General features: G+C 38.5%; 1 protein-coding gene across 5 annotated transcripts in view; it reads left to right on the forward strand.

Annotated features, from left to right (window-relative positions):
- The window catches only part of WDFY4 (WDFY family member 4), a 118919-nt gene that overhangs the window by 28893 nt on the left and 77370 nt on the right, over positions 1-12656 (forward strand). For all 5 annotated transcript variants that reach the window (XR_001467130.4, XR_005861169.2, XM_015288425.4 and 2 more), the window contains 11 exons: positions 1103-1317; positions 2087-2199; positions 2901-3102; positions 3362-3438; positions 4131-4349; positions 5253-5437; positions 7270-7501; positions 9181-9332; positions 9840-9951; positions 10084-10274; positions 11865-12017. Coding sequence is in view for 3 of the 5 variants with exons in the window: in XM_015288425.4 (XP_015143911.2) it covers positions 1103-1317; positions 2087-2199; positions 2901-3102; positions 3362-3438; positions 4131-4349; positions 5253-5437; positions 7270-7501; positions 9181-9332; positions 9840-9951; positions 10084-10274; positions 11865-12017 (1851 nt within the window). In the remaining 2 variants the exon portion in view is untranslated. The remainder of the gene's footprint in view (positions 1-1102; positions 1318-2086; positions 2200-2900; positions 3103-3361; positions 3439-4130; positions 4350-5252; positions 5438-7269; positions 7502-9180; positions 9333-9839; positions 9952-10083; positions 10275-11864; positions 12018-12656) is intronic.

Here is a 12656-nt window from a genome sequence, read left to right on the forward strand (position 1 = left end):
CCTCTCTTTTGAAGAACAGTGATGTAAGTTTGTTCTGATGGGAGATTTGTTTTTATTTGGAAGCATGCTGGAACTTGTTTCACTAGGATCGAATGCTCTGAGATAGAAAAGAAGATTTTTCTGAAAAAATCTCAGGTATAAAAACCAGCTGTGTTTATGAAAATGCAAGTATAAGTGTTATTGCCTAAGTGTTGCAGTTAAGGCTTTTGGTTTGTGGGTACTCTTAAAAAGAACTTTCCTGTAAACTTTTTATCTGTCCTGTTTGTTTTTAGCTCTCCAAATTGGGCCTGTGTACAAAAGAGCTGAATCACACTTTACGCTTAAACCAGGTTGTTCAAAATCCAGTGAAGTTTCTTTTTGTTTGAGTTGTGTCACAATCTGTGTGCCTGCCACCACCACTCTTCTTTGTTTTTTGAAGTTTATGTATCTTTCCTAGAAGAGTGTCAGAAAGCCAAAGAGCTCTTGAGGATGAAGAACAATAAAAAGATTTGTTTAAATATAGTGAACAGTTACTTTTGAGAGGAAATCTGGTTTGGTCAACAAGATAGACTTCATTCTTAAGTGGCAGCAAATTGTTCTAAAGGTAATTTATGAGAATTCAGATGCTTCTTTAAGACCATTAAGAAGCAGTGAAGAAGTAAAGCATCAGTTCAGCAAAACCAGTAAGTGTTTAAGGGCTTTGTTACATTGTTTTGCTTAAACAACAGTTCCTTCAGAACACAGAGCAGATCATGTTCTTGTGGTTCCCCATGTTAGGTATGTTCTGAGTAACTGTATTGGTGTTGAAATTTGTCTAATAACCTGCCCTAGCTGTTTCTCTCTTTTGCATGAGAGGTGATTGCTGTCATCCTTTTGCTACTACGGTGGAGTGACGGGAAAGCTCAACTGCAGATACCTGAGCAGTTACTCAGATGTGGATATATCCAGAGTGTTCAGGTGCACAGTTGCATAGAACAGCCATATAGTTGCACATGAGACTGGCTTTAAGGGTTCTTTTGAGGGGCCACATTTCTATGCCCAGAGACTCAGCAATTGCAAAACAAAGTTCACTTGTCATGTGCAGTTTTAGTTTCTGGTTGCTGACCTCAGATCTGTCTTCCAGATTTCTCAGGAAATCCAATGTGCTGTGGCTGATCATATTCAGTCCCTGGTGAAGTCAGAGAAGAGCCGTCAAGTGATGTGTGGAGCTGGCTTGCTGAGCACTATTATAACTTCCTGCCAAGACGCCTTCCGCAATGAGAGTCATCCACTGCATCTGCCCCTCACAAGAGTTTTTGAGAAGCTTGCCTCACAGTCTATTGAGCCAGATGTGTTAAGGTATCACATGATTTCTAATTGAATGAATTTGCTGTAGTGGTGAATATTTTTGTGAAGCCTGTGATAGTTGGGAACTCCATGAGACACCTTGATTTAGCAAGACAGGATATCTGATTAAATGAATTACTGAAGCTGGTGTAAGTCTTCAGTCTCCTGCATCATCTCTGCAAGGGTTGTAAAGCCATTCATGAATGATAACTAAGTTATTGTATAACAACTAGAATTATTTAGGATTATTCTGCCCTGGTATGGATAAGCTATTTCCTCAAAAGTTTAAGTGATTCACTTGGTTCAGGTCAATGTTAAGGACAGATGCAGAAATAAAAAGTGAAGTTTTGTTTCTATGTTGAGGATGGGCTTTTTCCTTAAATTCTCACAGAGGTTTGGTATGAAATACCTGGTAGAGATCAGAGTGCAGGTGTGTAGTGCATTTGTCTTAATAAAAAATGGAACCAAAGTTCATTTTTTAAAGTGGATGGATTTTTTTTGGGGGGGAAGGGAAATTAATACTAATAAAAAAGCACTGCTAAAAAAAATTGAAACCTTTAATTTTTTTCCAACAGGAAAACTTTGAAATGGAAGGTATAAGCCCAAATGTGTTTGTGATACAGTGGAAATCATTCCTTCAGTTTTATTTGAGATATCTTTAAAATTTTATTTCCAATCAGAAAATTGTTCTTCCCTCGGTTTGAGTTTTAATTGCATGGTTGCTATTACTCCCGTATACTGATTTGATTGTATGGTTTTTTTTTTTTGTATTGTTTTTTAGACAGTTTCTTTGTTTGGGAGGTTCTTTGTCAGTACCTTCATGGACTAACACAAATAATACTGAGGTTCTTTCATGTCAGGAGAGTGATTCATCTGAAGCAAGTTTGAATGAAGGTAAGCACTTAGTGAACAGCCTATTACTGATTCTGTAGCTGGATTATAGATGTTTGTATAATGACAGAAAATTGCTATTGGAATGAGCTGTCCCAAGATAGTCACAGTTGGAAATAGTTAAATGTGTGAATAAGAAGTGCTTTTTATAATCCCTAGGATATCTTAGCAGTCTGCCTGCTTGTATGGTCTGTTTGCTATCCCAGTCCTTTAACTACTCTGTTTTTCACGTGAAAAGCTACTGTTGGTAGTATTTTGCACTTCTCATGCTTAAGATACCTAATATAGCTTGTTGCAGGTTTGAGACTTATATTCTTTGCAATCATTTTTTATATCTTCTCCTACATGCTGATTGTAAACATTTGTTATGGTGATACTGACTTTTCTAAGTGTGAGGAGAAATGGAATCAAAAAGCTTGGGAATCTTTTACTGGAAATGGAGTTCAGAGCTGCATGAAGACATGGAGAGAAACCTTGACTGTCTATCACTTCTGCAAACTCATCTTTCTTGCCAACCTGCCATTTTGAGATTCCTTCAATGCTATACTTTTGTCTGCTGCTGAGGATTTCTGCAGACTGCTAAGGCTGTATTACTTAAAAAGCTAATGCCTCATATAGAGCTACGTCTTAGTGGTAAACTGAATACAGGCAAAGCATTGCAGTTATTGGTCTGACTTTGCACTTCGTTGATCTTGTATCTGCAGAGAAGGTGGCAGCAGACAATAAAACTGCTCTTCAGACAGCTGTGCCTCTCAGCAACTCGCCTTGGATGTCAAAGGGATCTGCATTGGCACTCCAGACTGCAATGAGTCTCATCTCCATGACATCACCACGAAACTTACAGCTCCATAGCACTGCTTTGGCTCCATCATTTGTGGAGTTTGACATGTCCATGGAAGGATATGGGTATTGCTGCTTTGCACTCATCCCAAGACCTTAATCTGGACACTACTAGTCAGATCTCTCATCTTAGTTGTTCCTTTGTGCCCTTTAGCTTCCTTCCTTGCAGTAAAGTTGCCGGCGTATTTGACCTAGAGAAAGTGTGTCAACTTATTGCTGACAGCATGGTCTATGCCTTGCTACCTTGACTCTGCGGTATTAAGATACTGATGCTCTTTAGGGATGACTTTCCATTTCTCTGATGAATATTTGCTTGCTTTCATAGGTGCTTGTACCTCCCTACTTTAGCCACTGTATTGGGCCCAAGTGCAGAGCAATCTGTCTCAGGTGGAATTGGCATGGGTAAGTACTTTCTACTTCACCTTCAGATTTCTGAAAACACTGATTTTCCTGGTGCATTAAAGGCATTCCATTTTTGTAAGAAATAGTAGCAAATAAACTGTGTGCTTTAATACACTTTCATCTGTGTCCCAGTACAGCTCTGAGCTGTAGAACTCAGCTGTCCAAAATTAGACATCACATGCAGCTTAGCAGTGTTAGGTGTTGACATTAACTTCAGCAGTGTAAATTTAAACATAGCTACTCAGAAAACAAGCAAGAAATACCAGATTTTTAAATTATCTTCCAGGGAGAGAGTAAAAATTGTCAGTTAATGCTCAAGATTCTCCTATACATGAAAATCCTGTATTTCGTTTAGTGGAAAAAGGTTATTCATACTGTACCTTTTGCTTCCTGATTGTTATGGAGTCTGTTTAATGTTGTTTATGGCTTGGTGCTACCCATATGATTAAGTCTGTGATGTAGGGATCTAGTAATAATTTCTCAGCAGCCAGTTTTAGTTCAATTATACACACATGTGCATTTGTGTATGCAGTCTCTGATATTGAAGATAGGCAGTAAGATCTAGTAAAACAGATGGGAAATTAAATCTCAAATTCTAACATTGTGCTACAAATCAAACAGTAAAAAGTCTGCTAGTGCCTGCTTAGAGAGAAGCCACCTTCCTAACCACTTGGTTTTTTTTCTATCTACAGGCAGCAGAATGTTCCCTCCCTCAAGTGGTCTGACTCTCTCCTGCTGGTTTCTGGTTAGCAAATTTGGTGTAGTGCACAACAGTCACCCACTCCGTTTCCTCACTATTGTGAGGCACATGTCGAGAACAGAGCAGGAATTTGTTTGCTTTTCAGTAAGCTTCTCCCCTCAGGATGGTTCCTTGGTCATTTCCACAGAAGAAGTAGAATTCCAGCCACTTGGTGAGGCTTTTCTCCGTCAAGCTGCAGTGTTGTTCTGTGGTGTTAATGACACTTTGCATCTTTGGTTTTCTTCTTGCAGCATGTTGTTCTTGATCATATTTAAGTTTGCTTTAAACACTGAGAATTATCTTGTGGCCTGCAGTAAGTGATAAAACTAATAGATACTCTAGGGAAGCTTTTGAACATGAGCTATATTACTGTGCAAAGCTGTGGGGATTGGATGTGAGGAACCAGCTGGTTCCTGTCTGTTCTAGTGTGGCAGCTTATGTGTTTGGAGTGTAGGACTGAGGAGTTATGGAGTGGTCTAGCTTCCTGATCAAACAGCTTATTTTCTTTCCTCATTTTGTACGTTTTCTATCATGCCAGCCTATTCATCATTTTTCCTTGTTAGCATTTTTCCTTTTGTCCTCATTGAGTACAGTAGGTACTTCAAATGTGGATTTGATTGAACTTTCCAGGGAAGGATAGAAATGGAATGAGAACAGTAGGTGGGAATTTCATGGTAGTTGTGAGTGTTTTGATTCCTGTAGATGAATTTAAAAATCCCAGCTTGCCTCTTTTCTTAAGAACTACAAATTAAGTTACAGAGTTTTATCTATTGAATGTGCTAGGAATTTATTTGTCAGCTAACTCATTGAGTAGCCTAAGGGGTTCTCATTTCATCTAATATTTTGAATTTGTCCTAGTTCTCCCTAGTTTTACAGCATTCATCAGATTCCTGGAGGAGTCTTGGAAGTTGTAAGTCTCAGGTCCCTTTAGGGTACATTTTATAGACATTCAGTGGAAGAGCATCAGCTCATGGTATATTCACAGACGTTATTTCTGTCATATTTGATAGCTGTATTCCAGAGGCAGGGGGAGGTGAGAGACTTTCTGTTGACTGTCCACTGTTTTTGTTGTTAGATATCATGGAACCTGAGGGAGAGGTCCAAAATATCTCCCCATTTCCAGAGCAAGTCCAGTTTGGCTGTGGCAAGCTGCTGGTCACTGGCCAGTGGCATCATCTCACAGTGACAGTTGCTAAGGAAGCAAAGAAGAACTGCACTGTGTCGGCATTTATAAATGGTCAGATGCTTGGCTCTGCAAAGGTGAGAACTGCACAGAACTTGTGCCTTACAGCTTAGCATTTGCCTTCCATATCATTTGGTTTTGTATTGTTTTCCACATACTATGTCTTCTCAGTGCAACCGTATTTGCTTACATAAGAAATACATATCTACGCTGCACTTGGATGGAAAGAGAAATCCATATCAAGTAGGAAATACCTGTGCTGCTGTTCAGAAGTTTATCGGCTTACACTGATGCTTTGAATTAGGTTATGAGTGTTTTTTTCTCGTTTCCACTTCCCCTAGTAAGCAGATAAGTTGGCAGTATTGACTGGTTATATCCAACTTGAGTCAGGGTTACCTGGTTTACAGGTAGCCCTGGGTTATGTTCACGGAAAGCAGACGTAATTTCTTTGCAGTCTGTCTTCTGCATAGGGGTTTTCACATAGAAAAAATGGTGAATTAAGAGCTCTTAGTTTGTGTGAGATATCTCAAGAAAACAATCTACAGGACAAATGAGAAGAGCCCTCAGTTCCTATCATCATCATGCTCCTGGTTTTGAAGTTAATCTCACATGATTACTGTGATTTGATTTATAGATATTGAATGCATGAGTGTTGAAAATGCAGCCTATTTCTATTCTGGCTCTAATTCGTGTGGTGTTTTTGGTTTGTAAGTTTTTTGATCCCTATCATTAATTGGAACTTGCAACCTTGGTCTCTTCCAATCAGTTCCCGTGCTTCAAATCAGTCTTAATATATGCAGAGCTCACTTGTGTGCTTTCTACTTCCTTTGTAAAAGCAACCTGCTTAATTCCAAATATTCTCTTTCACATACTTGAGAAAAATTATCTGTCTTCTAAATGTCTTTTGGGACCTATATCCATTTCAAGAATGAAAATTTAATTTAATTTGCCTTCCTTCAAATGAGACTGAAAGTCATCAATAAAACTAGGCCTCAGCATTGCAATTGATTAAAGAATTCACAGCAAATATGTTCAATATACAGTGAAACAGCTCATAATAATACAAGCATTTAGTAAATGAGAGATGGTCCCTATGCTGGGTTCTCTGACATGATGCAAACCTTCTTGACTTACTGTGAAAAAAAGATTGTGTAATAAATGGTAGTTGTACAGCAGTTGTTAACAACATCAAAAACTGCTTTTGGGTTGCAAAAAGGCAGAGAGTGGGAGGGGGAGAGAGGTGTATGATGTGGCACCAGAACTAATAATCATTCATTTAAGCACAGAGTCCTGCTTCTTGTTACTGACCAGCACTGTGCTATGTATCTTAGCTGAGAGACTGGTCAGTTCTAGCAGTCTCCCTAACAGCAGGTTGTTGGAGGCTGAGCGAAGCACTGAAGTACTCTACAGTACAAAAAACATTCTAGCTAATTCTTTCTAGAATTGCCTCAGTTGAGAAAGCTGAGTCTTTACTTGGTTACCAAAAATAATTGCTCTGATCTCCTAAACTACTTAGCTTTCACTGATGCTAACTAACACACTTTGGCACTTTGTGCTCTTCAAAAACTGTTTGCTCTCTGAGTGGCTAATACAAGGCACAATCTGGCTTCCTGTGTTGAAGGTCAGTTTGAGTTATGAGGTTAAAAACAGAAAACAACCAAATTTTGTTTGCCAACACTTGAAATGATTTTGACTGTGTTCCCTAAACAAATAGATAGCTTTGAACTTCCTATAATGCTTACGTTTGTATTACTTATTGAAGTCCAAATTCTAAACGGTAGTTGATGATAATCATCTTACACAGCTGTGAGAATTCAGTGAGGAAAGAGGAGGCGGGCCACACCTGGGAAAGGACCTCAAGGGACTCTGGGTGTGCAGATTCTGTGTGTAAATTCTTCCTCTGTTGCAGATGCGGTATTTCCAGACGTTACCAGGTAGTTGTGTTTCCATGGATCCCTCTTCTTTTATTGATGTCTATGGGTATATAGCTACTCCTCGAGTTTGGAAACAGAAGTCCTCCTTGATTTGGCGCTTTGGCCCCACATACTTGTTTGAAGAAGCTATTTCTGTGGAAACCATAGAGATGATTAATAAGCTTGGTCCACAGTACTGTAGCAATTTCCAAGCAGTACAGCTTCAAGGTATGTGATAATTCTTCTCTGACACTATTTGCTTTTCAGGGCAAAGTTCTTATTATTTTTACAAGCTGCCATTAGAATTGTAGCTGTGAATAAAGCTTTCTTTGGAATTCCATGTTGATGGATGTTGTACAGAACTGTAGTAAGCTGCAACGAGGATCTTTCAGTGTACTGCAAAACAGGAAGAAAAAAACAAATGGGAGGAGGAAGAAGCAAGAAGGAATTTTACCCTGATTTTTTAAGAGGGATAACATTTCCTTCAGATGCAAGATTGCAATTTCTGTTGGACAAATGTTAAGGATGGAGCTTTGTAACAGTTTTTCTGCATTTATGGTTCTACAGAAAAACATGGCAGTGAAAGAAACATCTGTCATTGCAAATGTCTGCAAAGTAGGGTAGAGAGGAGGGGTAAGGGAATAAGTTACATTCTATTTAATGAAGAGGCTTTTTAACTAAAGCATATTATTAGCTTCAATTATTAAACAAGCAGATAAAGCATTTCAGTTATTGATTACTATTTGTTCAACAAGTAATGCATTCCTCTCTGTACTAGAAATCGGGGTGAAAAAGGAAGATAATCTCCTGTTAGGAAAGAGCAGAATAACCCCACCTAATGATGAGCTTGTCTAAAACAGTGAAAAGACTGGCTGAAAGTCCTTCTTCAGAATGATGTCTGTATAGGGAGAATAAAATCTCTGAGTCAGGATACAGGAGGAGGTGTGGGGCTGAAAAATAAATCAGATGAAAAATACATCCCTACAATAAAAAATAATGCTGATCGGAGTCAGATGGATTTGATTTTTAAGTACTGGGTCTTCAAGTCCGTGATGCTTCTTCTCCTTTACATGCTGGTCTTCCCAGATGACTTCAGAACTAAACAGGTATTGTAGACATCTGACTCTAGAGATTTCCTTGTACAGGAAAATCGTGACATAATCAGAACATTGTGAAATGATCCTTCTCTCTGCCCCCCTTTGGGAAGTATCTCACATCTCTGTATTCCATTAAAATATCCAGAGAAACTTTTCAAATAGGGACTTTGACTTGAAGTTTCAGCACAAAAACCCCAAATACTGTGCTATAATTCTATTTGTCCTTAAGGGCTGTCTTGAGCATTACTGAACAGCTTCACAGATCAACTGTTTTTCCATTTTATGAAATGGTTAAGTACATGATTTTTTTTTTTAATTACCTATTAATTTTCCAAGTGCAAGTAGGAATAAAACTCCCTTAAGTGAAAGCATGTAATTTCATACAGTTGTTAAACTTTGGAATTTGGTACATTTTGGTAGTTTCCTTTATGTCATAAGTTGGAAGCTCTGAACTTTTGCCCTTGTCTCTTTTTTTGTCACATGAATCTCTGCACCTAGTACATCTGAGAAAGTCCACGGTAATGTGGAAGGTATCTGAAATGTTTTCTGTCTTGACTGTTTATATTGTATGGACAGAAAGTTTTATTCTGGACTTCTGATCTTCATGGGATCTGGGATAGGATGTAGCGTATACACAAAGAAGAAACAAGAGGAGACAAGCTAAGCTCATCTTCTGGTTCTTGTGCTGGCAAGCTGCCACGCCAAAATTCCTGCCTGAACTTGGTTTTCTTCCAATTATTTTTCAATTTCCCCTCTTCTGTCTTTCTGAAGTAGAAAAACTCTTTCAGAGGCTACAGTCTCTCGTTTTAGGTGAGATCCAGTATGGTGAGCAGAATCCTGCACAGCTGGTGGCAGAAGAGAAGATTTCTTTTGGAATCAATGCTGTGTGCTCATCTTTCAGTACCATTCAAGATATAAAGAGCGCCTACAATGAAGTGGATGGCCGGCTGGTTGCTAAAGAGGTCTCTTGTTCTCCTTATTTCTCATTTGTTTGGTTTACCTGTGCAACATTTGTGACTTTCCTCCATTCCCCATACCTTCAGTGAATCATTTCAACTTCTTTACACTTTACTTGACTCCATTAATTGCTTTAGTGTTCATCTATAGAGAAATAGATGGATTAGTGTGAACACAATACTAAAAGCCTTTCTAGAAACAGCTATAGATGCAATAGTTTTAAGGTCTAAGGATAATTGATTTACTCAATGATTTTTCATACGCTGTTATTGCATTCTTGATAGTGCCAGGTCTACTAGACATGTCAAAGAGATAGAGTTGTGCAGTGTTTTTGGTGGCTGAGTGTTTGTCTTAATGATTGACTTAGAGGGGAAAAAAATCAGTTTTTATATACAGAGCGCTTTTTCGTATTCTATAAGGAAAAAAATCTGAAATACTAGATTCTTTTCTTGTTGCTTTTTGTCTCCTAGTAACTCCATTGTTTTTCTTAGGATGTCTCTTATCTGTTTCAGATTGGGATTAATTCTCGGGACAGTTCAACTCCAATATTCTTAGCCAAGAATATTGCTGGACACCTGTCAGGTTCCTTGCGGACTATTGGATCAGTTGCTGTGGGCCAGTATGGTAAATGCACAATGCTTTAATGTTTCTGAGTTTTGTGTTATTTTCTTTGTTTTTAAGAGATGGGCCTATCACTGTCTGATAACAGATAAAGTCTGTGTGACTTCCTGACAGAGTAACGCTACATTTTCCTAGGGGTGAGAGTATTCAAGTCCTCTCCAGCAGCTACTAGCCTGAACTTCATTGGTGGTCCTTCAATTCTTCTGGGTCTCATTGCTATGGCCTCTGATGACCACACTATGTATGCAGCTGTCAAAGTCCTGAACTCCATCCTGAACAGCAGCCCAATGAGTGAAAAAATGATGAGACACATTGGTGGATATCGGGTGGGTGCTCTTTTGTTCATTCTGGATATTGACTTTCCTTCAGAAGACCTTATTTTAAAACTTGTTAATAGCAATGAATATGCTGGCTCTCAGCCCTAGTGATTGGAACTGTGTAAGTTCTGGGAAATTGGAGGTGGGGAACATGGAAATCCTGTGCTTTCAGTTCTCTTCTGAATTCCATGCTTTCTGGGATTATGATTTCTGGAAACCTCTATGACATTATATCTACTGTGCAGGTGAGGACTGATGCATCATGGTCAGACACGGTCTAATAATGGAACGTGTCATGTTCCTCATGTTAAGAATATTGTATATAGTTGGTAAAGTCAGTGAGGCAGATTTGTGAGTTATCCACCTTTTACCAATATGCTTCATCCCTCCCACAAAGACCAGTTCTCCAACAGATTTACTTTTTGCCCGTGGTTCATCCAGCCTCAGATTCATTTTCACAGACAGTGTAGTGTAGGGCTGACAGGGAATCCCTATGCCTCAGTCTTTACTGTGTATGAGGAGTTGTGCTGAGAGAAATAAGTGCTGTCTGTATTTTGAATGCAAGTCAGTTGTAAATTGATCTTTCAAACCTGAAAGCTGTTCAGACTAGAGAGTTTGCTTGTTTCAGAGCTTTGAGAGAACAGGCAAGTTTAGAGCACTATGTATATTATATTGGGTGTTTTAAGATTGAAATGTGGTTTCAGTTCGGTATCATTTACTTTATGCTTTGTAGGCTAAGCAGACTCATACTGTGCAGAGATGGTTTCAAGCAAAACACTGTTAACGTTAGGGCTTCATGAATGATTGATTATAAAGTTTCTATGTTCCCAGTTTGTCAATTTTTCATGAATTGATCCTCACTCCTATGAATATATTTATCATACTTCTTGCTCAATACTTTCTTGTAGATGAATGGTAGATTGTGCACAAGCTGTTCTTTTCTACTCTGTGCTAAAAAGTATTCTCATCAGTGGAAATGATTTTGCTCTTTAAATGTCTGAACTTTTTTTGATTTTAAGTAGATGACTGATAAGCATGTGTTGTGATATATTTTCAAAGGTAGTCTATTCCTCCCAACTTATTTAAACTATAGTAATTTGCTGAACATTTTTCTCACTATACCAGGAATAGTTGGAATAATTAAAATTTGCTTCAGTTGAAGCACTAGAAATGTTTCACAAATAAGTCTTTCATTTGGAGAGGTTAGAATAATTTTTTTTAACTAGCAAACTTTGCAAGTAACATCAAGAACAGAGTAGAAAACCTCCTGTTTATTTGAAATGACTTATTGTAAATGGTTATTTACAATTTGTACATTGTTCTTCATAAATTACTTCAACATAGTATGGTATATATTGTGTGCTTACTCAATGGCACAGTTATCAAACTCCTTCAAAAATTTAACTTTTCACTTATCACATGAGTTTGTCTAAACTCAAATCTTTATTTTCTTCATGATGCTTATGCAGGATACATACGTGATGCATGTTGTATGAACGTGTGTATGACTGCCACAGTCAGATAAATGGTGTATTTGACTTGGATTTATAAATAGTGTTACAATTGTGTGTTCAGCAAATGTGATGTTTTTTTTTCCAGTTGCTGACATATCTATTAAAGAGGAAAACACAGCTGTTAAACAACAGGATTTTACAGTTAATGTTTTCCCTAGTGGGCACTGCTGAACTTGGTTTTGGGTCTTCAGTCATCAAGAATTATAATGCGTTCCAGTATATTCTCTGCAACTTTGAGGTAAAACTGTGGGTTTGACTTTAATAAAGGTGCCTTTATAGTGTAAGGTTCAGTTTGCTCATTGTACCTTCTGAATCTGATATCTGGCATGTAGTGATTTCACTCCCTGTCATACACTGTGGTTCCCTGTCGTACCCTGGTGCAGTTTCTGGAGTATTTCTGCAGAGCCTGAGGGCCTGCTCCTCACAAGGCTGTTTCAGAAGCAGGAACTCTTTCCACTGGGGTAGATTTTCCAGTGCCTGGGTGGAAATAGCTTGCCTTGGTGAGCAGCAGTCTGAGGCTTTGTGCTTCTCCTTACTTTGTCCCTGCAGGGAGATCAAACACTACCCCTCTGCACCTTCCTGGCTTCCTTCTCCAAGCAATATCTGTATGGCACAACGTGGCAGGAAGTTATTGTGTCAGAAATAAAATATCCCTTCATTTGTGGTATTTGATAGCTTTTTTTATTTCCAGATATGGTTTGGTTTTAGCTCTTTTTATTCCTCAGAAGAGTGCTGTGATCTTCCTGCTCCTCCTTTAAGTAAATCGTTCTCTGCAAGTGGATGCACCTTTTAGGGATCCTTTCTTTTTCACTTCTTTCTTTGCCTTCAAAAATATACTTGTTACTCTGTTGTGTCTCCTTACCAAACTGCAGAAACC

Source organism: Gallus gallus, chromosome 6 (genome assembly GCF_016699485.2).
Source record: "Gallus gallus isolate bGalGal1 chromosome 6, bGalGal1.mat.broiler.GRCg7b, whole genome shotgun sequence".
In the NCBI taxonomy this organism is placed as follows: domain Eukaryota; kingdom Metazoa; phylum Chordata; class Aves; order Galliformes; family Phasianidae; genus Gallus; species Gallus gallus.